This window comes from Mytilus trossulus, chromosome 2 (assembly GCF_036588685.1).
Source record: "Mytilus trossulus isolate FHL-02 chromosome 2, PNRI_Mtr1.1.1.hap1, whole genome shotgun sequence".
In the NCBI taxonomy this organism is placed as follows: Eukaryota; Metazoa; Mollusca; class Bivalvia; order Mytilida; family Mytilidae; genus Mytilus; species Mytilus trossulus.
In genome coordinates, this window is record NC_086374.1 from 46862818 (window position 1) to 46884802 (window position 21985).

Sequence of the window (21985 nt, forward strand, 5' to 3'; positions counted from 1 at the left end):
CATTGATTGCAACAGGTAATAATGTACATTTCATCGTGTTGTATATTTCTCCGCCTGTGTGATATAAGGCCTTTATAAAGGGGGATATTTCCCAATATTTAAATCAAATAAATAACATTAATACACTAAACAACAATTGAAAATGTTATTTTAGATTGCAGTATAAAGACAATAATAGTGCATTGACTTGACATATCAACGATATAAGGATTCAGCCCGAAACGGGGAAAATGCTCGGTACAGCCTCGCATTTCCCCGTTTCTAAGCCTCATCCTTATATCGTTGATAGTCAAGTCAATGCACTATTATTGTCTATATATTTTGTGTTGTTTTTTTAGGTATAACACTGATGTGAACTTTACACTATACTACAATGACTACATCAAGTTATATAAAGATGTGATTTATAAAGTTGTACAAAAGGAAGACCCAAATCGTCCATTTATAGCCTCTAGTCCAGCTAATGGTAAGGAGAGTATGGCTGAAGGATGGGTTGCTAAAATGCCTTGGGATGAACATTATGGAGATAGTAAGTAAATTTATTTGAAAAGAGATGTGAGGTCAATATTTATACGACAACTGCACAAAAAACTTTCAAGAATCAAAATATGAATATACAGATTTTTCATTAAGACTTTGAAAAATTAGTAGCTGATTAGTAGTTCCATTGATTTGTTAAAGAAAGGTGAAATATACCAAAGGGACATTGAAACTTGTAAATCGAAAATAAAACTTACAACGCCATGGTTAAAAAAAAAGACCAACAGGCAAACAGTAAACAATACACAACATAGAAAGCTAAACACTGAGCAATATGAATCCCACCAAAAAATGGGAGCTGATCTCAAGTGATCTACAAGTGGCAACAGATAAAGTATGTTATTCTGAATATGCATTATCGGTATATAATATAAGAATATCACACAGAAATAGAGGAGGCAGATACCAAATAGACCCATTGGTCAGGTTGTTGTCTCTTTGACATATTCCCCATTTCCATTCTCAATCTTATTCAAACTTATGAGTCAAAACATAGTACCATGGGAAAAAAATAAAAATGACCAAAAAGACAAACAACAGTATGCAAAACACAATATAATACTAAGCTAGTAGTAGTTTTCCTTTGAAAAACATAAACTATCACAAGTTTACTTTTCTATTGTAGTACATGAATACAAATATATGGATCCATTCTTCATGCCGTCTTCATACAGAATACCACGGTTTTCATCAGAATATGGTCTGCAGTCACTACCATCATATGAGTCTCTGAACGCTGTCCTAAAAGATTCAGATATGTATTACTGGTCTGATATGCTGGAACACAGGCAACATCATCCTTTTGGTATTACATTTGTTTTTTTATTTTTTCTACATAATATATGTTTATAAACACATTTCCATATATATAAGAAGTACATATACAATATCAGTTTCAGTTTAGTAAGACATATAGTTGTACAATGTAATCCCAGCAAAAAAAGCAACAACTTGATAGAAAATGAAAATCAGAGGATTTTTCATAAGTGGGAGCCCACTGAATGACCTAAGAGGGGGCCCACTCCAGTCATGCTTCAAATATTCCCTATATAAGCAACCAAATTTTTTCCAATAAAAGAGGGGGGGGGGACTCCCCCCTAAATCCGCCTCTGAAAATAACCATATTAACTTTTTTTGCAAGGTAAAGCTTTGCTTGATTTACCTTCAACATTAATGCTCATACCCAAACATCTGAATATCAAGGATTTTTTGCTTGATTAAATCAAATATGTAATAAATAATATACCTTCATGTGCTACTTTTGACTTTTAAAATGAGATCAAAATTTTGTATATTTGCTCAAAATTCGGATTTGTGGCCGTATTTTCTCTTTGGAAAGAAAGCCATAACTTTTTTGTTTAAAAAGATAAACACAAACTGTTTTTTATTAAATGATTTGTAATTTCTGTATTTTATGAGTATCCTAACTATGTATGCTTTTTTTATTCAGAAATAACTCATATTTATCAAATTGTCATGAATTGAGAAAAAAACGTAATTTTTTGCTGCATATTTATCAAAATAAAAAAAATGCACTATTTACAGTTTTTTAAATTTAGTCCACATAATCTCCCTGCAAAATGAAACAAAATGTAGTTTTAAAAAATAGGGGTCCATGCACTCGTCTTCAAATCAAATCAGTTTGAATGATAAAAATCAGTTGAATAATATCTTTTTCTGATATGTCATAGTTTGTCTTCGCCAAAATAACATTTTATGTTATCAACATCATTACCTCCCCTAAAACTATATCATATGCCCTTAAACATGTGTAGAGCCATATGAGTAAAAGGGACCTGAAAAAAACATCATAAAAATAAAAGGGACCTGAAAGAAAAGACCAGAAAAAAAAAACATGAAAATAAAAGGGACCTAAAAAAAAACATCATAAAAACAAGAATGTGTCCATCATACACGGATTCCCCACTCTCACTATTATTTTCTGTGTTTAGTGGACTGTGAAACTGGGGTAAAAACTCTAATTTGGTATTTAAATTAGAAAGATCATATCACAGGGAACATGTATACTAAGTTTCAAGTTGATTGGACTTCAACTTCATCAAAAACTACCTTGACCGAAAACTTTAATCTGAAATTTGCACTATCATCCCTATGTTCAGTGAACCGTGAAATTGGAGTCAAAACACTAATTTGGCATTATAATTGGAAAGATCATATCATAGGGCACATGTGTACTGAGTGTCAAGTTGATTGTACTTCAACTTCATCAAAACTACCTTGACCAAAAACTTAAGCCTGAAGAGTGACGAACGAACGAAAGGACGCATAGACCAGAAAACTTAATGCCCCTCTACTATTGTAATAGTAGGGACCTGAAAAAAAACATCATAAAAATAAAAGGGACCTGAAAAAAAAAACATCTTAAAAATAAAAGGGACCAGAAAAAAACATAAAAAAATGACAAAATTATCTGACTTCAACTTTGCCTGAGGGAATGCAATGGCAAAAAAACAAAAAGCAACGAAAAGATCATAATCTACAAAACACAACAAAGAAAACTGAGTTTGCTCATGTCAGTGCAAATTCTGTGATAAGTCTCATTTTGTGATTGTCACATTTGAACTAAATAAGAAAGAATGGTGGTTACAACAGTTGAATTATATTCAAATGATAATCTGGCTACCTAGTGTGTGTTTTGTTGTATGGAATATGCAGGTCATTTGACTTGCTTAATTCCTTTGAAAATGAAAGAAGCTCTTGTATTCATTGTTTTTAAGAGATATCAATTTAACTTAGATTAGCCATGTTGAGTCAGTTGATAGGGTCTTATATATCAGAGCTGAAGTGTATGATAAGCCTTCTGCAGAAATATTAATACATTAACAAAATAGTTTTGATTTTGTTTATATATTATTAGGTATGGTTGAGATGATGGCAGAAGTTATCATGTACTTACTTGATTTTGTTTATATTATTAGATATGGTTCAGACACAGGCACTTGTCTCAAAAAAAAAAATTCCTATATACCTTAATATAACACAAGGTACTTAACTAATTTTTTTGAAAAATGACACCCAGTCCCGAATTCACGTTATTTTTTTATTTCTGGGTTGTCAAACCTACTTAAAGTTAATATGCCGTAAATCTAAATTGATTTATCTACACAATGGTATATGACACGACTATCATTGTTGTCGGGATCATTGGTAGCAGGCCTCAGAAGTCGGTCAACGGGATGTTTTTTGCATTCGTCTCAATTTTTGGCAACACCCAGCCCGCAGTGATTGAATTATTATAAAACAATATTAAAATAAAAACTGTTAGCTTCCCTCTGACTATGAATTATTACCTTTATTGTAAATTCTTTACAGATTATGTGAAACAAACCCAAATAACTTTGTTATGAAACACACGTGTACACAACGACACTAATGTAGAGTTTTAAATTGACCAAAATTTCCCACATTTATTTTTAGCCAGACGATTGACCAATGAGAAACCAGTATAAAATTACATGCGGACCGGGTGTTGCCAAAAATTGAGACGAATGCAAAAAAACATCCCGTTGACCGACTTCTGAGTCCTGCTACTAATGATCCCGACAACAGTGATAGTCGTGTCATATACCATTGTGTAGATAAATCAATTTAGATTTACGGCATATTAAGTTTAAGTAGGTTTGAAAACCGAGAAATAAAAAAAATGACGTGAATTCGGGACTGAGTGTCATTTTCTAAAAATTTAGTTAAGTACCTTGTGTTATATTAAGGTATATAGGAAAAAAATTTTTTGAGACAAGTGCCTGTGGGTTCAGATGATGTCAGAAGTTATCATGTACCTACTTGATTTTGATTATATTATTAGGTATGGTTGAGATGATGTCAGAAGTTATCATGTACTTACTTGATTTTGTTTATATTATTAGGTATGGTTGAGATGATGGAAGAAGTTATCATGTACTTGTTTGATTTTGTTTATATTATTAGCTCACCTGGCCCAAAGGGCCAAGTGAGCTTTTCCCATCACTTGGCGTCCGGTGTCGTTAGCTTTTAGAAAAATCTTCTCCTCTGAAACTACTGGGCCAAATTAAACCAAAATCATCATTGGGGTATCTAGTTTAAAAAATGTGTGGCGTGACCCCGTCAACCAACCAAGATGGCCACCACGGCTAAAAATAGAACATAGAGATAAACTGTAAACAGCAATAATGTTCAGCAAAGTAAGATTTACAAATAAGTCAACATGACCGAAATGGTCAGTTGACCCCTTTAGGAGTTATTGCCCCTTTATAGTCAATTTTTATCTATTTTTCGTAAATCTTAGTTATCTTTTACAAAAATCTTCTCCTCTGAAACTACTGGGCCAAATTAATCCAAACTTGGCCACAATCATCATTAGGGTATCTAGTTTAAAAAATGTGTGGCATGACATGGTCAACCAACCAAGATGGCTGCCACAGCTAAAAATAGAACATAGGGTAAAATGCAGTTTTTGGCTTATAACTCAAAAACCAAAGCATTTAGAGCAAATCTGACATGGGGTTAAATTGTTTATAAGGTGAAGATCTTTCTGCCCTGAAATTTCAGATGAATCAAACAACCCGTTGTCGGGTTGCTTCCCCTGAATTTGTCATTTTAAGGAAATTTTGCTGTTTTTGGTTATTATCTTGAATATTATTGTAGATAGAGATAAACTGTAAACAGCAATAATGTTCAGCAAAATAAGATTTACAAATAAGTCAACATGACCAAAATGGTCAGTTGACCCCTTCAGGAGTTATTGCCCTTTATAGTCAATTTTTATCTATTTTTCGTAAATCTTAGTTATCTTTTACAAAAATCTTCTCCTCTGAAACTACTGGGCCAAATTAATCCAAACTTGGCAACAATCATCTTTGGGGTATCTAGTTTAAAAAATGTGTGGCGTGACCCGATAACGCAAGCAAGATGGCCACCACGGCTAAAAATAGAACATTGAGATAAAATGCAGTTTTGGGCTTATAACTCAAAAACCAAAGCATTTAGAGCATATATGCCATGTGGTAAAATTGTTTATAAGGTCAAAATCTATCTGCCCTGAAATTTTTCAGATGAATCAAACAACCTGTTGTTGGGTTGCTGCCCCTGAATTTGTAATTTTAAGTAAATTTTGCTGTTTTTGGTTATTATCTTGAATATTATTATAGATAGAGATAAACTGTAAACAGCAATAATGTTTAGCAAAGTAAGATTTACAAATAAGTCGACATGACCTAAATGGTCAGTTGATTCCTTCAGGAGTTATTGCCCTTTATAGTGTATTTTTAACAATTTTTCGTAAATCTTTTACAAAAATCTTCTCCTCTGAAACTATTGGGCCAAATAATTCTAAACTTGGCAACAATCATCTTTGGGGTATCTAGTTTAAAAAATGTGTGGCGTGACCCGGTCAACCAACCAAGATGGCCGCCATGGCTAAAAATAGAACATAGGGGTAAAATACAGTTTTGGCTTATAACTCAAAAACCAAAGCATTTAGAGCTAATCTGACAAAAGGATTACATTGTTTATCAAATCAAGATTTATCTGCTCTGTAATTTTCAGACAAATCGGACAACCCGTTGTTGGGTTGCTGCCCCTGAATTAGTAATTTTAAGGAAATTTTGCTGTTTTTGGTTATTTTGAATATTATTATAGATAAAGATAAACTGTAAACAAAAATAATGTTCAGCAAAGTCAGATTTACAAATAAGTCAACATGACCGAAATGGTCAATTGACCCCTAAGGAGTAATTGTCCTTTATAGTCAATTTTTAACAATTTGCATAAAATTTGTAAATTTTTATTAACTGATTCCACTGAAACTACTGGGCCAAGTTCATTTTAGATAGAGATAATTGTAAGCAGCAAGACTGAGTAGAGTAAGATGTACATACACATCACCATCACCAAAACATAATTTTGTCATGAATCCATCTGCTTCCTTTGTTTAATATTCACATAGACCAAGGTGAGCGACACAGGCTCTTTAGAGCCTATAGTTAGGTATGGTTGAGATGATGTCAGAAGTTATCATGTACTTACTTGATTCTGTTTATATTATTGGGTATGGTTGAGATGATGGCAGAAGTTATCATGTACTTACTTGATTTTTTGTTTATATTATTAGGTATGGTTGAGATGATGGCAGAAGTTATCATGTACTTACTTGATTTTTTGTTTATATTATTAGGTATGGTTGAGATGATGGCAGAAGTTATCATGTACTTACGTTTACCAAACAACCCTGATAAACAGAAGTTATTTATGGACCAAATTTATGTGACACAGGTAAGTTAATTAGGAATTTTGAAAACCTGTTGCTATTTCATAGCGTTGACAGAAAAAAGCTGAAATATATTAGAATTTATATATGTTTATTAATGATGGACATTTGTTTTAGATATTTCTTTTTTTTCAGATTGACCAAGCAATAGGAATGAAGACAGAAACTGAACACTATAGACGATGGCAGAATAAACTTGATGATAAAGGCAGAGGACTTACAATGGGAGCAATGTACTGGATGCTTAATGACATTTGGCAAGCTCCAACATGGTCATCACTTGGTAAGATTACGTTCTGTTCAAATGTTGTACTGTTTTTAAGATATATATATATTATAGGAGAGTAGTCTAGTGATTATCAGTTTACTTTCTGTATGACAATAAAATAAATATTTGTTCAAAAATACTTATAATAAAAGATTTTCAGGTCCTATGAAATATTAGGTAAATTTTTTCAAATACAAAACTATTCAAGTTGATTCAAATACAAGACATAAAGTGAGAAAAACAAAGTTTTTTTGACAAATTTAATATTCAAGTTTGATAGTTTGGTTTTTTGTAGCAAAAATAATGTAAGTAGATCTTTTTTGGATGTCTGCATTTATTTAATATTGTATGTTTTTGCTCTTAACCAACCATAAAGATTAATGGTAATTGACAGGTTTTCATTGAATTTGGTGGAGCATTTTTATTTATTCTTATATCTATGTAATTGAGATTCCATTACCCCTTGTATGTTAGCCTCAATCTGAATTGGCTCCTGCTTCCTCAGCCAATATAACTGACAACCATGAAATAGCCAACAGTTTTGAAAGAAGCATTAATCACCAATCAATCATGTTATAGAGGAAAGTGGTAATGCGCTTTACTGTCAGGTGTCAAACAGACATTTTCGGCTACCTTTAGCGTCAAATTGATGAAAATTTTACCACGATTTGTCAAAATATCCTTATCCTGATTCGTCAGGGGTCTCAAATAATCCAAAATTATATTTTCAAAAGCCTGCATCTAATTATACATTAAATTTTTATTCAATAAACATTAAAATTTGTGGTTTTCCTGTACCCACATAATCCATGAAAATTGGTATCTAACAAATCATAAGGAATGAACAGTCTATGTTAAATTTTTTTTTAATAATTAAAGATATTTTTTTATTTCTTTACAGGTGTTCTATGATACCAACAGCTAAGCATACAAAACTGCATTGATGAGTTTTAATATGTTTAAAACTGCTATCATTTTTTTTTCAGAGTACTCGGGAAAATGGAAGATGCTGCATTACTTTGCCAAAAACTTTTTTGCTCCCCTTTTAATTTCACCAACACAAGAAGGGAACAATATAGAGGTTTACATCATTGTTGACCAGATCCCATCTTCTGTACACAGACATCCACAGACAGGCCAGGTTCACTTCAAACCAATCACTAACTTATTTGCACCATGGAATCCACATCCTCAGTCGCAAAATAAACCACAGTCCAATGTGACATCTGGTACCTTGTATATACAGATGTACTCCTGGAATAGCTTAACACCACTTCATACTTGGACTCAAAATTATAATGTAAGTAAAATGTGTACTCCTGGGATAGCTTAACACCACTTCATACTTGGACTCAAAATTATAATGTAAGTAAAGTGTGTACTCCTGGGATAGTTTAATACCACTTCATACTTGGACACAAAATTAAAATGTAAGTAAAGTGTGTACTCATGGGATAGTTTAATACCACTTCATACTTGGACACAAAATTAAAATGTAAGTAAAATGTGTACTCATGGGATAGTTTAATACCACTTCATACTTGGACATAAAATTATAATGTAAGTAAGATGTGTTCTCCTGGGATAGTTTTACACCGCTTCATACTTGGGCACAACATTATTTATAATGTAAGTAAAATGTGATTTCATGGGATAGTTTAACCCCACTTCATACTTGGATTCAAAATTATAATGTAAGTAAAATGTTTTTTTATGGGATTGTTTAACACCACTTCGTACTTGGACGCAAACTTATAATGTAAGTAAAATGTGTACTCATGGGATAGTTTAATACCACTTCGTACTTGGACTCAAACTTATAATGTAAGTAAAATGTGTACTCATGGGATAGTTTAATACCACTTCATACTTGGACACAAAATTATAATGTAAGTAAAATGTGTACTCATGGGATAGTTTAAATCCACTTCATACTTGGACACAAAATTATAATGTAAGTAAAATGTGTACTCATGGGATAGTTTAAATCCACTTCATACTTGGACACAAAATTATAATGTAAGTAAAATGTGTACTCATGGGATAGTTTAATACCACTTCATACTTGGACACAAAATTACAATGTAAGTAAAGTGTGTACTTATGGGATAGTTTAATACCACTTCATACTTGGACACAACATTATAATGTAAGTAAAATGTGTACTTTATTCATGCCCTTTTTGGTTTGCCCATCTTTGGGTGTGTTAGTGAATAGTTGTTTTCTTTATTTACAGTTACAGAAGACAACAGACATGGTATTTCAAGCTGATGTTAATACCATGATGTCTACAGCAGGATGTATCAGAACAAAAAATTGTTTTCTTTACTTCCACTTAGGGGATCCAGTTAATGGTCCAACAAACTGGTTTTCACTTTCAACTTTTAGAGACGCAATTGGTTTACAAAATGCATCGATACAGGTAGGTTTAATGTGAAGATATATATGTACTGTGGATTCATTATTATTCGTGAGGTACTAATTTATGTGAATTTCTTGTGTGCACTGTGCACCACTAATTTAAATGTTCAACAGATTACAATTTTACAATAAAAACTCATACACTGAATCTGATATACCAGTAAAATCAACAGTCAATGAAAATTGGTATCCACTAAAAATGAGGAATCTTCATTAATTGATATAAAGTGTGTGAGTCAGTGACCCAGTTTACACACAAAATTTTCCTCAACCAAATCTTATACACAATTCTTATTACCACAAAACACAAATCAAGTTTGAATTTTGATGGAATCATTTTTACCGTTCCATTACAAGTGGAAAATTTGCTGATTTTTTTCCTTTCTGTTCTTTAAACTAAGATTGCCTCAACCAAATGTTATGAAACTTATACACAGTGCTTATTACCACAAAACTCACAGATCAAGTACAAAGTTTGGTAGTGCACTTTTGTTTTAGAGTTATGTCCTTTTATAACTTTATAAAAGCAAATAGAGGCACCATCTGATTCCATGGAGTTGTTTGGACATATTCCAATTTGTTGAAATATTCTATTTGTACAGTTTTGAGTTATTAATAGAAATTTTTATTTATAAAATTATGAATATAAGGAGTTTCAAGATTACAGCAACTTAACAACACAAAACACCAGGAGACAATGAAATGTCAGCATGAGGTAATCAACAATAAACAGGTATCCATATAAAAATCCAAACTCAAAATTGCCCAGGTAAGAAAATTTTGAAATTATTTGACATAGATTTTTGTAAAGAAATCTGTAATATGATAATTACCATAATTGTTTGCTTCTCATTATTTATATATATATATTCAAGATTCAAGAAACACATACTTACCCCAAAAAAGTGATGTTAACATTTTTTTTCTTCAGATAATTGATGTAAAGGAAACAGTTCCTATGAAAGAATTTAACATCACAATCCATAGTAAAGCTGTAGCCCCATTTGTATGGTTGGATGCCTACCAAACAATGGGTAGATTTAGTGATAATGGATTTTTAATGGTACAGACTCAGAAAGTAGTAACATTCTATGCCTGGAATGACATAAGTCCTGCCAACCTAAAGGCCAACTTGAATGTCAAATCATTAATGGATATTTACTTTTGATTTATTATTGTTGCAGTATAAGGTATTCAATTTGAATGATAAACTTATGATGTGAAAATTCTATATTAAATTCAGACTTAATTTCAGATAGAAATTATACAGCAAATTCTTTTTTTTTTCAATTCTGTATAATTTATACATGTTATGCTAGTGAAAGTGTGAAAAAAGGCTGTAGTACAGTAAAATGGAAATTTTCACACAGGTGTAACATTTCTTGTGAGGATGCTTTAAAGGAGCAAAATTCCATGTGGAAAGTTTATTATCTGATGTGGAAATTTGACTCCTGCGTATTTTTTTTATGCATTGAAATTACGAAAAATACCCACATATTCATAACTGACTTGAGACATGCAGGCACATAAAGAATGTGTCAGGGTAACAGTGTACATTATATTCTTGTTTAAAAATCAATAGGGTAAATATTTATTTTGATAATTAAAAAATATATGAATGTTAATTATAATTCGATATTGGTATTATTTTAGTAGGTTTCTCTATATGAATTGGATTTTGAATAAAAAAGCATATTCACCTGAGAAAGTGATATTCACCGCGCTAAATGTCACACGCTTTTACATGCAACGTTATGGTAAAATGTTTCATGTAAAATTTGTTTTGGTATATGTTTGACATTAAATACATTTTCTTCTCTCGGAATATGGAATAAACCAATTACTGTCTTTTGTTTCGGTAAATAAGGGGTTAAATTGACTTTTAAAAAACTAATAGTTTTTCAAAAGTCAATAAAACCGCATATTTACCTCATCAAAAGACAGTAATTGTTTAATATTCCAAGTTTTTAACTTATATTTTTTAATTCTGAAAAATGATTTGTGATTTTTTTATTACCTAGTCTTTAAGATTTTTACATTCTTTATATAGATACTTAATGATGGTTTCCAGTACAGGATCCTTAAGACCAGACCTTTCATCATGGCAATGGGTCAAAATGCTGTTTCAATTTGCAGCTTGAATTCATTTCTTCATACTGATCAAGTGGGTTAAAAAAGTCAGCTCATGCTTTTTAAAAGCACCAATGGTTTCATAATACACATACCATATTAGGGATAAAAAATACAGTTTAGGTAGTAATAGTAAAGTACCTAAAACATTCTCATAAGTTATGGATTTTGAAGGGAAAATACTATAGTGTTTTGCACTTTTTTCTAACTCTTTTTCAAATTTCTTAGTTGTGTCAAATTATTTTTAAAAAGCAAGAGAGTTTATGTTCTACATTTAACATTCCGTGAAGCATTTTTTTAATATTTAAGTATCATTATTGATAAGTATAAAATTTTTAGTAATATTTGTGTATTGTATGGTGTTTCAATTTGGTATTGCATGTAACAAGACTTATGTAAGAGTTTTGCTCATTGTCAAAGGCAGTACTGTGACCATTAGTTGTTAACTTCTATTTCATTTGGTCTTCTGGTAGAGAGTTGTCCTATTGGCAATCAAACCACATCTTCTTATTTTATAAGTGGTTAAATTTGTAGATTACAAACATGTATGCAATTCATCCTTATTATATACTATAGATACTTCAATTATTTATTTGTTGATTTATCAATTAAATTATATATTTTTATAATTGTTGAATAAAAATTATTACATATATTTATTATTCAGTTTGCCATAACTCCATTTTATGTTCTGCATTTAAATGGAAGGATCAACTTTTGCTGATTGTAAAATCAAACTTGACTACCACAGAATTTGGACCATATAATCTATTGGCAGCAAATGACATATGTTATCTATTGTTTTCTGTTTGCCATTCAAAAGTTTTTAACTCTTCTCTGTGATTTTTGTGCCAATTTTATTTGGTCAAAATTGAATAAATTGCGCTTTGGATATGTAGATAAAAAAAAAAATTTGACGTTTTGTTCCATCAAGAAATTTGTTAGACATTGTCTGACTAGAAATAGAACTCATAACATCCCGCACTTTTATTTTATTTATAAATTACTCATTTGTATTTAAAAAATTTTGTGGTCATATATTGGTCATTGTCAGGATCGTCCGAAGACAGATGGTTTCTGGATAATAACTTTAGTATAAGTAAATAAAAATCAATAAAATTTTAATACAATGTTTATAACCACAAAAGAAAGGGTGGGAGTTATAGTCCTATCTGGTTAGGAATTAGGGACCCAAAGGGGCCCAAAACATACATTTATCTAGTTTCAGGACAATAAGTTGTGTATACATATTTCAATTACTCTGAAATTGTACCACAATGTTCATACCATTAAGTAGAAGGTTGGGATAAATTTTAAGAATTATGGGGCAAATAGTCTAGGAATTAAGGGCTAAAAATGGGTAAAAAAAGCATTTTTAAAGTTTCGGGACAATAACTTATGTTTAACTGTATGGATCTCTCTTACATTGTACCACAAGGTTCCATATAATGAAGGGAAGGCTTGGTGTTAGTTTGGCGTTAATATACATGAACATTTAGCAAAGAGAAGCATTTTTCTAGTTTTCAGACAATATCTTGTGTTTAATGAAGTGTATAGATCTCTCTTGAATTATACTACAAGGTTTCAAAGGAAAAGCTGGAATTGAGTTCTGAGGTTCTTACTCCAAGAGGGGTTTCAATAAGTGAGGGGCCAAAAAAGGGGCCCACATCAACATTGTTGTAGTTTTCAGTCAATAACTTGAGTTTAAGTGTATGAATCTCTCTGAAATTATACCACAAGTTTCCATACTACAAAGGGATGGTTATAGGGGTAATGTATCAAATCATTAAGCAATTAGGGGCAAAAAAGGGGGGACAACATTTTTTCTGGTTAAGGAGAATTTAGACAATTTAAAAGCAGTGTAAGGGAAGTAATCAAATTCCAATTAAAATTTAAAGAATACTGTTATGGTTACTTGATTACCTCCCTTGCACTGCTTGACAATTATGTTAAAGGAAGTGATAATTGTCTTGAGATGTGAAGCTGTAAATTTATTTTTAGAAGTAATTGATATAAATTGTAACCATGACTTCTAGCATAAGTTATTTTATATTTTAATACATTATGCGGTAAGGTTAAGTGCATCTGCAATTATAAAAAGAAATTATTCCAAAGTAATTGCAGACAAGCTCATGAAGATATGGGTTGGCGTTTATGGTGCACCTGAAGTTGGTGTTTACCCAGATAATGGAGTTGAATTTAGTTCACAGATATTGAGAGACGTGGCAGAAAATTGGAACATTAGTAAAAACAATAGCAGGATACTGTCTTGTTAAATAGAGTAGTTGAAAGACACAATGCAACTCTTACAGAAACCATAAATGGAATGAGAGAGATAGAGTTCTAACCTTTAATGAGAGACTGCTGTCAGTTTGGCAGTTCATGCTAATGTTAAGAACAGTCTGTTGAATGTATGTATTGATATAGTCCATATCAAAAGTTTTTTTTTTTTTGGAAGGAACCCAAACATGCCATAGTCGACAAAACCTTCTGCATTAGAATGTACAACAATTGTGGTAATGTTATGGGAAATCATTTAGTTGAATACACAAAGCTAGAAAGCGTTTATTGAAGAGGGAACAAAGATACCACAAGGACAGTCAAACCCATAGATCGAAAATAAATTAACAACGCCATGCAGTTAGAAGAGCAATATATAAACAAATCCGGCCTTTAGGAGAAAAAAATCTAAATAGTGAGTTTTTCTTCTTTCAGACAATCATTGGAAAGGACCTGGCTGTGTCATTGGTCAAGATTATGTAGATGTTTTTGTAAGACAAAAGTTTTCGCATGATTCTACAGCGAAGTCAACTCCTTTGCGTAAGTCACAAGCTGCAACCTTTAAGAACAATACTGAATTGGATCATGACCTAGTATACTATAAAAGTGGTGATGAAGAACCTTATCATAATGATACTGACAATGGTGAAATTTAAGAAAACGGCGAAGTATCTATAGACGAGAGTGTTGCTGATAGTGCTGCTTGAGATGATAGTAATACTGGTAGCCAGAATGGTGGTTTGAATGGGGATGGAGATAGTCCTGAATCTGATGATAGAGCCAGCCTTCATTTTGAAAAATGAGTTATATAGGAATGATATACATTTGGTGAATTTGGTGAATATGGAACATAATACTGAGTCACAAATTAACGATTGCATGAAATCAGAGACATATAATACATTATATGTCTCTGATGAAATAAAGAAGGAATTTTGAAATTCCTGGAGAAAATGATACAAGACAACAATAATATTGGACAGAACAGGAAAGGCTACAACTGCTTTGAAGAGCTAATACAATATTAAATATAGTCAACCAGAAAAATGTGAAATGTCCAAATAGCAATTGATCTAAAAACAGTCAATGTTTTAAAAGTTGTTAAACAGTCCGCAGATGACGAGAATGAAGATATGGTTTTAGGTGATATTGGTTCTAGTGATGCTCAAGAGCCAGTTGGGTTAATGAAAGATTTTGGGAATGAATTTCATAGAAAGCTAGATTGGTAGCAAAAGGTTTTGAAAAACACAGCATAGATGAGATACCAAAGAATTATCCCAACATGTGAAAAGCAGTTTTTACGACTGAATGGACTTTAAAACAGCTTTCCTTCAAGGAGAGAAGATGCAAACAGAAGTCTGCTTGAGAGCTCGCAAAGAAGCTAAGTCTGACGCATAAACATGCAAGTGTGCTGATGCATCCTAAAAGTAGTATCAAAAAGTTAAAACAACATTGGTAGATTGTGGAGGAACAGTGTCAATGATTGATTCAGCAGTATTATATTGGCATGATGAAAAGGTTTGATCGGTGCCTTCACAGTTCTGCAAGACGACTTTCTTTGAGCATGATCCAGTTTATCACGGTGAGGACTGAAATGTTGTATCCAAGAGGGACGAAAGATACCAGATGGATAGTCAAACTCATAGATTGAAAATAAACTGACAACGCCATGGCTAAAAATAAAAAGACAAACAGACAAAATAGTACAGAAGACACGACATAGAAAACTAAAGACTAAGCAACACGAACCCATCAAAAACTGGGAGGTGATCTCAAAGATTAGGGATCTGTTCAAAGGTAGGGAAAGATTCCTGAGAATCTTTCAAATATTTGAGTCTTGATCTCAGGCAAGATAATGAAAGTATTCTGAGCCATTAAGACTATATCAGAAAAGTTAAGACTGTTTTAATTAATAAAGACAGGTTGAAAACGTTTCCTCTTTCACTATCAGAGCAGACTCTATTGAGGTAAAAATTATGACAATTGGTATGGTTAGCCAGACAAACACGTCCAGGCATAACTTTTGTTGGGCTTGTTGTCATTTTATATATAAAAAAATAAGACTAGAACAACTGAAGATCTTAAGAAAGTCTATTAGAAAGAACAGCAGATGCAAAATTATCCTGTATCGCTGCATTTCTAGAATCTTGGGCATAATGTTAAATTTTATGTTGTTCAGTGATGCTTCATTTTGAAATCTTCCAGATGGTTGAAGTCAAGGTAGTTATGATGGTTTTTTGGTGGGCTATGGTACATATGAGACTCTGAATATTTTAGATTTTAATTGTAAAAATATCTTAACCTGTGGTCCGTTTTTTAAAGAAACAGAAAGTGATGTTGACATTTTTCTTTTACAAGAACATTGGTTATTTGATTGCCAATTACCTCTACTAAATGAAATCAATGATAAATTTACTGGAGTTGGCAAAGCTGTTGATACATTGGACCCGATTCCCCTTATTCAAATGCCAAGGGGCTATGGTGGCACTGCTATTTTATGGAAAAAAGAATTAGACACTCTTATAACACCTTTAACGATAGGAAATGAGAGGATACAAGGAATTGAAATATCTGGTGAACCCAATCTTATCATACTTTCTGTATATTTGCCTTGTAAAGGTACTTCTGACCATATAGATGAATTTCAAGACTGCATAGCTCTTCTAAATGAAATAGTCTGCACCTACAAACTTACTCATCAAATTATTATAGGTGGTGATCTTAATGAAGATATCATAAATGGTCCATCCTCACAAAGAAAGGCCTCTTTTACTGAATTTATGGAAGATCATTCTTTAGAAACAAAATTTACTGGCAGCACATTTATACACTCTAATGGCCATGATACCACAGCTATTGACTATTTTCTATACCAGAATTCATATAAACATTCTGTTCTTGAAATCAAGAAACTAGACATAGATGCTAATGTCTCAGACCATTATCCAATTAAAATGGTCCTTCAACATCGCCGTTATTTAATTCAGCAAAAATCGCTGAATGATTTTTTAAAACCAAAGATTAACTGGGATAGAATTGATAAGGAAAAGTATGAAAACAACATCAACTCCAAACTTTCAAATAAGAACTCAGAAATTAAATCTGTTGAAGACATAACCAATGCATTTACTCAACTCAATGAAATCATTAAACAGTCTACTCAAGCTCTGATCCCAACTAGAAAAATTGGCAGGAAAAGACCAAAACTGCAAGTTATGAATGAAGAAATTAAAGTCGCTCTCAAAAACAAAAAGATTGCATTTTTTAAATGGAAAATTAATGGTAGACCGAAAGAGACTGATAATTTATATTTGAAAAATAAAAAACAAACAACACATGCTTTAAGAAAAGAATGTAGACTGGAAGTTGCTAAAAGAAGGCTATGTGAACGTCAAAAATTGGTTAATGCTAAAACAGCGGATCGTAAAATGTTCCACAAGATCATTAGAAATCAAAGAGGAAAATTATCAAAGTTTATTGACCAGTTAAATGTTGATGATGAAATATTTTATAATGAAGATATAATAGAAGGCTGGAGTACACATTTCCATCAACTGGCAAAGAAAATACCAAATCCAAATTATGACAATAAATATCTTGAGTTGATTGAAAATGAAGCTAAAATTATAATAGACATTTGCAAAGAGCGTTTCAAACATTGCCCAATAACAAACAAAGAAATGGAAAAAGCAATATCTGATTTAAATAGAAATAAAGCAGTTGACTACTTTGGCCTTAATGCAGAAAACATCATACATGGTGGAAAACAACTTCAACAATATTTACAATTACTTTTTGATAAATCATTTGAATTTGGCTGCATATCTGACATTCTCAAAATTGGAATATTGTTCCCAGTATATAAGAATAAGGGTGATATTAAAAGTTCTAAAAACTACCGTGGTATAACCGTAACTGCAACATACTCCAAGCTTATAGAGAAAATAATCAAGATAAGGGAGAATCCAGTTATCCTGAAAAATCAGAATCCACTCCAAAGAGGATTTACAGAAAACACCACCCCTCTTTTATGTGAACTTATGATTGAAGAGTTTGAACGTGAGAGCAAAGATTTAAAACTTCCAACATATATAGCCCTTTTAGATGGTAAATCTGCATTTGATGTAGTTGTTCATTCAAATTTAATACGGAGATTATATCAAGCCGGTATTTCAGACCAATCTATTATATTAATAGATAGCTTATATAAAAATGCGACTTAATGCGTTAAATGGAGAAACAACACTTCACAGATGTTTGAGATAGAACAGGGTGTACGACAGGGTGGAGCCATTAGCGCTGATTTATATAAACTATATGTTAATCCGCTATTAAATATTCTAAGTGGAACAGGACTGGGTGGACATATAGGTGACATTGGATGCTATGCCCCAACTTGTGCTGATGATGTAGCCATAATTTCAAACAACCCTATGGAACTTCAAATGTTGATAGACATTGCTGCCAACTTCAGTAAGAGAGAGGGCTACACGTTGCAACCAACAAAAAGTGTAGTCATACCAATTAGTACCTCTACTAAATCCATTGAAATCGATGAAAACTTCTGGAATATCAATAAAAATCCGATGCCAGTTGTAGAACATTCCACACACATTGGAATACAAAAATGTCAAAAGAATTCTGCAAAACTTACTGCTGAGGAGAACATGAAAAAAGCGAGACGATCACTCTATAGTCTTATGGGTACAGGTCTACATGGAAAGAATGGTTTGGACCCTGAAACAGCTATAACGATCCTATATACTTATGTCATGCCTATTTTAACCTATGGCCTTGAAATCTTACTTCCATCTGGCCGTATTTTGGATTCTATACATCAATTCCATAAGAAAATGATAAAACAAATACTGTCATTAGCCAAAAATACAGCTGATCCTGCGGTATACATTTTAAGTGGATCTCTACCTATGGAGGCTGAACTACACCTCAAAGCATTATCTCTATATGGAAATATTACAAGAGCTGATAGATCTACCATTGAATGGAGACTAGCAGAAAGACAACTACATTTAAAGACAAACCAAAGTAATAGCTGGTTCATCCAAATCAAGAAAATATGTTTGAAATATGACATTTTGGACTGTCAGGATTTTTTAAATAACCCTTTAGGAAAATTGCAATGGAAAAGTTTAATTACCAAAAAAATACATACCTATTGGAATGACAAAATTAATAAAGAATCAGAGAGATACTCCAGCTTAAAATACATATCGGGTGAATATATGGCAAAAAGAATACATCCAATTCTTACAACAAATACATCAAACTGTAGAGACATAATCAAATTACCCATTAGGACCAGATTTGCAACTGGCAATTACATCTTACAGACAAATAGAGCAAAATTTAATCAAAATGATGTATCTGCCGTCTGCAGAGTTTGCGGTAAAGAGGATGAAACCATTTCACATTTTCTGATTTCATGCACACCTTTAGAAACTGAAAGAATGTCTCTCTTGAAATCTCTCCGAGAACAATATATCAAAGTGCTAGAACTACTAAACATTAATATGCATGATATAGATGTAGACTTCATCCATATTATAATCAATCCATATCATCTAGTAAATTATTGTGGTACCTCTCTAACCAGTGAACTTTGTGCTTTTATTAACATCCATATAGAGCCTGCTTGTAGAACATTAATATATAAGCTTCATTTACACAGATACAAACTTTTAAATTTAGATCAGAAAAGATCTAGAAAAAATAATTTAAAATCATAGCCCTATTTAATGAAAAAAGGTTGTGTGTGGACTGCAAATCTCATATTTTCTATTAAGGACTCATTTTTAGATTTTATAGACGAGAACGTGTGTGATTTGTGTGTAAAGATATACCGACATTTGTAAATAGTGTACATCGTTATATATATTCTATTGGTGATTGGATATTGTAATTCACTACTGTATGGCATTCTATTGGTGAAGGGATATATTGACTTCATACTGAAGGTGTGCCTATATTGGCAGAAAATATACAGATACAGATACAGATATGGTGGTAAGGTGAATCAAAGCATATGGCTGTCAAAGAAAAGAGGGGCGAAAGATACCAGAGGGACATTGAATTTCATAGATCGAAAATAAAATGACAACATAAAGTAAAGAATAAGCAACACGAACCCCACTAAAAAGTGTGTTGATCTTATGTGCTCCGGGAGGTTTAGCAGATCCTGCTTCACATATGGCACCTGTCGTGTTTCTCGTGTTATCACAAACCCGATAAATATTCTAGTTCCGCAGGTCACATACCTGAAAAGAGAACGGGATTGTAGTCACTACATTATGAACATATCCGATATCATCTGTGAAACAGTTATTCCATAACGGTCAACCAATTATTGATGGTGTCCGTAAAATTAATCAAGGAATGATTCAGTCAACTTCAACCTTTTTAACTCTTGGTTAAATAGTTTCCATGTGAGCAGCAACTAGCAATCAAGGAAATCATGATAGAATATACAAGCCCAGAAATATCGTATCAATTGGTAGATATATACTCCGTATGCAAGCGCTGCTGGAATGTTGCTACATAGAAATTGAAATTTCTCAATTGGAAAGCTGAAGTCATCTCTTTTGTCGTAAAGTTTTGTTTCCAACGGACCCTCGTTGTCAATTACTAAATGTAAGTCGAGATATGAGGCAGACTTAACTTATCTGGTGTATCCTTTATCTCTTATTCGATGGGATAGATGCATTCAACAAAGTCACCAAACTTTGAATTATTTCGTGAGAGAACATCATCTATATAGCGGAAAATAAAGTTAAAGGATATTGCTTACTTCTTTTCTTTGTTCCGGAGAAGTTCGTATATGAAGTCAGCCTCGTAATTAATATAAAAAGAACAAGTCGCCACGAAGACGGGTACAGTTGGTTCATATGGGAATGCCGATAGTTTGTTGAAAAACACGTCCTTCAAACGTAACAAATATGTTGTCAATCAAGAAATCAAGCATCTTGATTATGCCAGTTTCAGATAAAGAAAAATTGAATCAGAGTGATATTTTGCAAAGTAGGATGTATCCCTTCCTTTGAAAAGATACTGGTATCTACATTTGCCATTCTTTTTTTGGAAACGAAGTAATACCAACTCTTTCAATTTGTCTTTAAGTTTGGAATGGGGTTTCATTGTGTTAAGTGTGAACAGTCAAATGTTTTAATTATATTGCAAGATGAAAGAGTCTTAGATAGTATGTACTAAAAAGCAGTTTCACAATTACTTTGAAGACCGGCTTTGATTGCTAATACATTTAGAAAGAGGGGTATATGTTGAGTTTCCAAATGAATTGCCAATACCTAAAATTAAGAATGGAAATGGGGAAAGTGTAACACAGACAACAACCCGACCAAAGAGCAGACAACAGCCGATTGCCACCAATGGGTCTTCAATACAGCGAGAAACTCCCTTACCTGGAGGCGTGCTTCAGCTGACCCCTAAGCAAAAATGTATACTAGTACAGTGGTAATGGACGCCATAGTAAACTCCGAAATATACACAAGAAACTTAAAATAAAAAAAACATTACAAGACTAACAAAGGCCAAAGGCTCTTGACTTGGGACAGGCGACAGCTTCTGTAATGTGATTTACATACAAAATTAAAGCGATGTAGTTTGAGGCTTTATCTGGGCGGACAGCAACATATTTGAAGAACAAGTGTTTTGCAACATTTGGGTCTTTAAAAATGAAGTAGCAAGGCACGGTATTATTAGACCCATTCAGTTTCTTATTTCTGATTTGTATCTACGACTTCACAGCCTTAATTCATTAGGAAAGAATATCTACGTCTTCTTTCTCGCGTTTAACCAATTGCCTGGCATAATACACGACCGAGTCCATCAGTATTTTGAAGTTGTGTTTTCAATTGGTTGATTAAGCCTCGCGATGTTTCGGGGATTCGGATCTTTGGATGACACATTTCGCAGGGGAGATCTTTACTCTTTTTCATCTTTTCCAATGCGAACTGGTTTAAAAAGTCTGTGACTTGCAATATTCGAAATGATAGCTGTAAGATTGTACTGGTTTGAATGAGGAGTTGTGACAGTGGTTTTTAAACATA

General features: G+C 32.5%; 2 protein-coding genes across 2 annotated transcripts in view; both read left to right on the top strand.

The window, feature by feature from the left end:
- LOC134707411 (beta-mannosidase-like) overlaps positions 1 to 11384 on the top strand; it is a 37924-nt gene extending 26540 nt beyond the window's left edge. The window contains exons 11-17 of the mRNA XM_063567129.1: positions 339 to 529; positions 1166 to 1345; positions 6713 to 6810; positions 6941 to 7088; positions 8060 to 8373; positions 9310 to 9495; positions 10426 to 11384. Of these exons, the coding sequence (XP_063423199.1) occupies positions 339 to 529; positions 1166 to 1345; positions 6713 to 6810; positions 6941 to 7088; positions 8060 to 8373; positions 9310 to 9495; positions 10426 to 10662 (1354 nt within the window). The 3' untranslated portion in view covers positions 10663 to 11384. The remainder of the gene's footprint in view (positions 1 to 338; positions 530 to 1165; positions 1346 to 6712; positions 6811 to 6940; positions 7089 to 8059; positions 8374 to 9309; positions 9496 to 10425) is intronic.
- Positions 11385 to 16369: 4985 nt separating this feature from the next.
- LOC134705810 (uncharacterized) lies at positions 16370 to 18127 on the top strand. Its single transcript, XM_063564527.1, has one exon. It carries the CDS (start codon positions 16370 to 16372, stop codon positions 18125 to 18127), a length of 1758 nt encoding a protein of 585 aa, XP_063420597.1.
- Positions 18128 to 21985: the final 3858 nt, after the last annotated feature.

What these genes read in the sequence shown, in the direction of transcription:
- LOC134705810 (XM_063564527.1), top strand. Translation starts at nt 16,370, where the DNA reads ATGCCAAGGGGCTATGGTGGCACTGCTATTTTATGGAAAAAAGAATTA.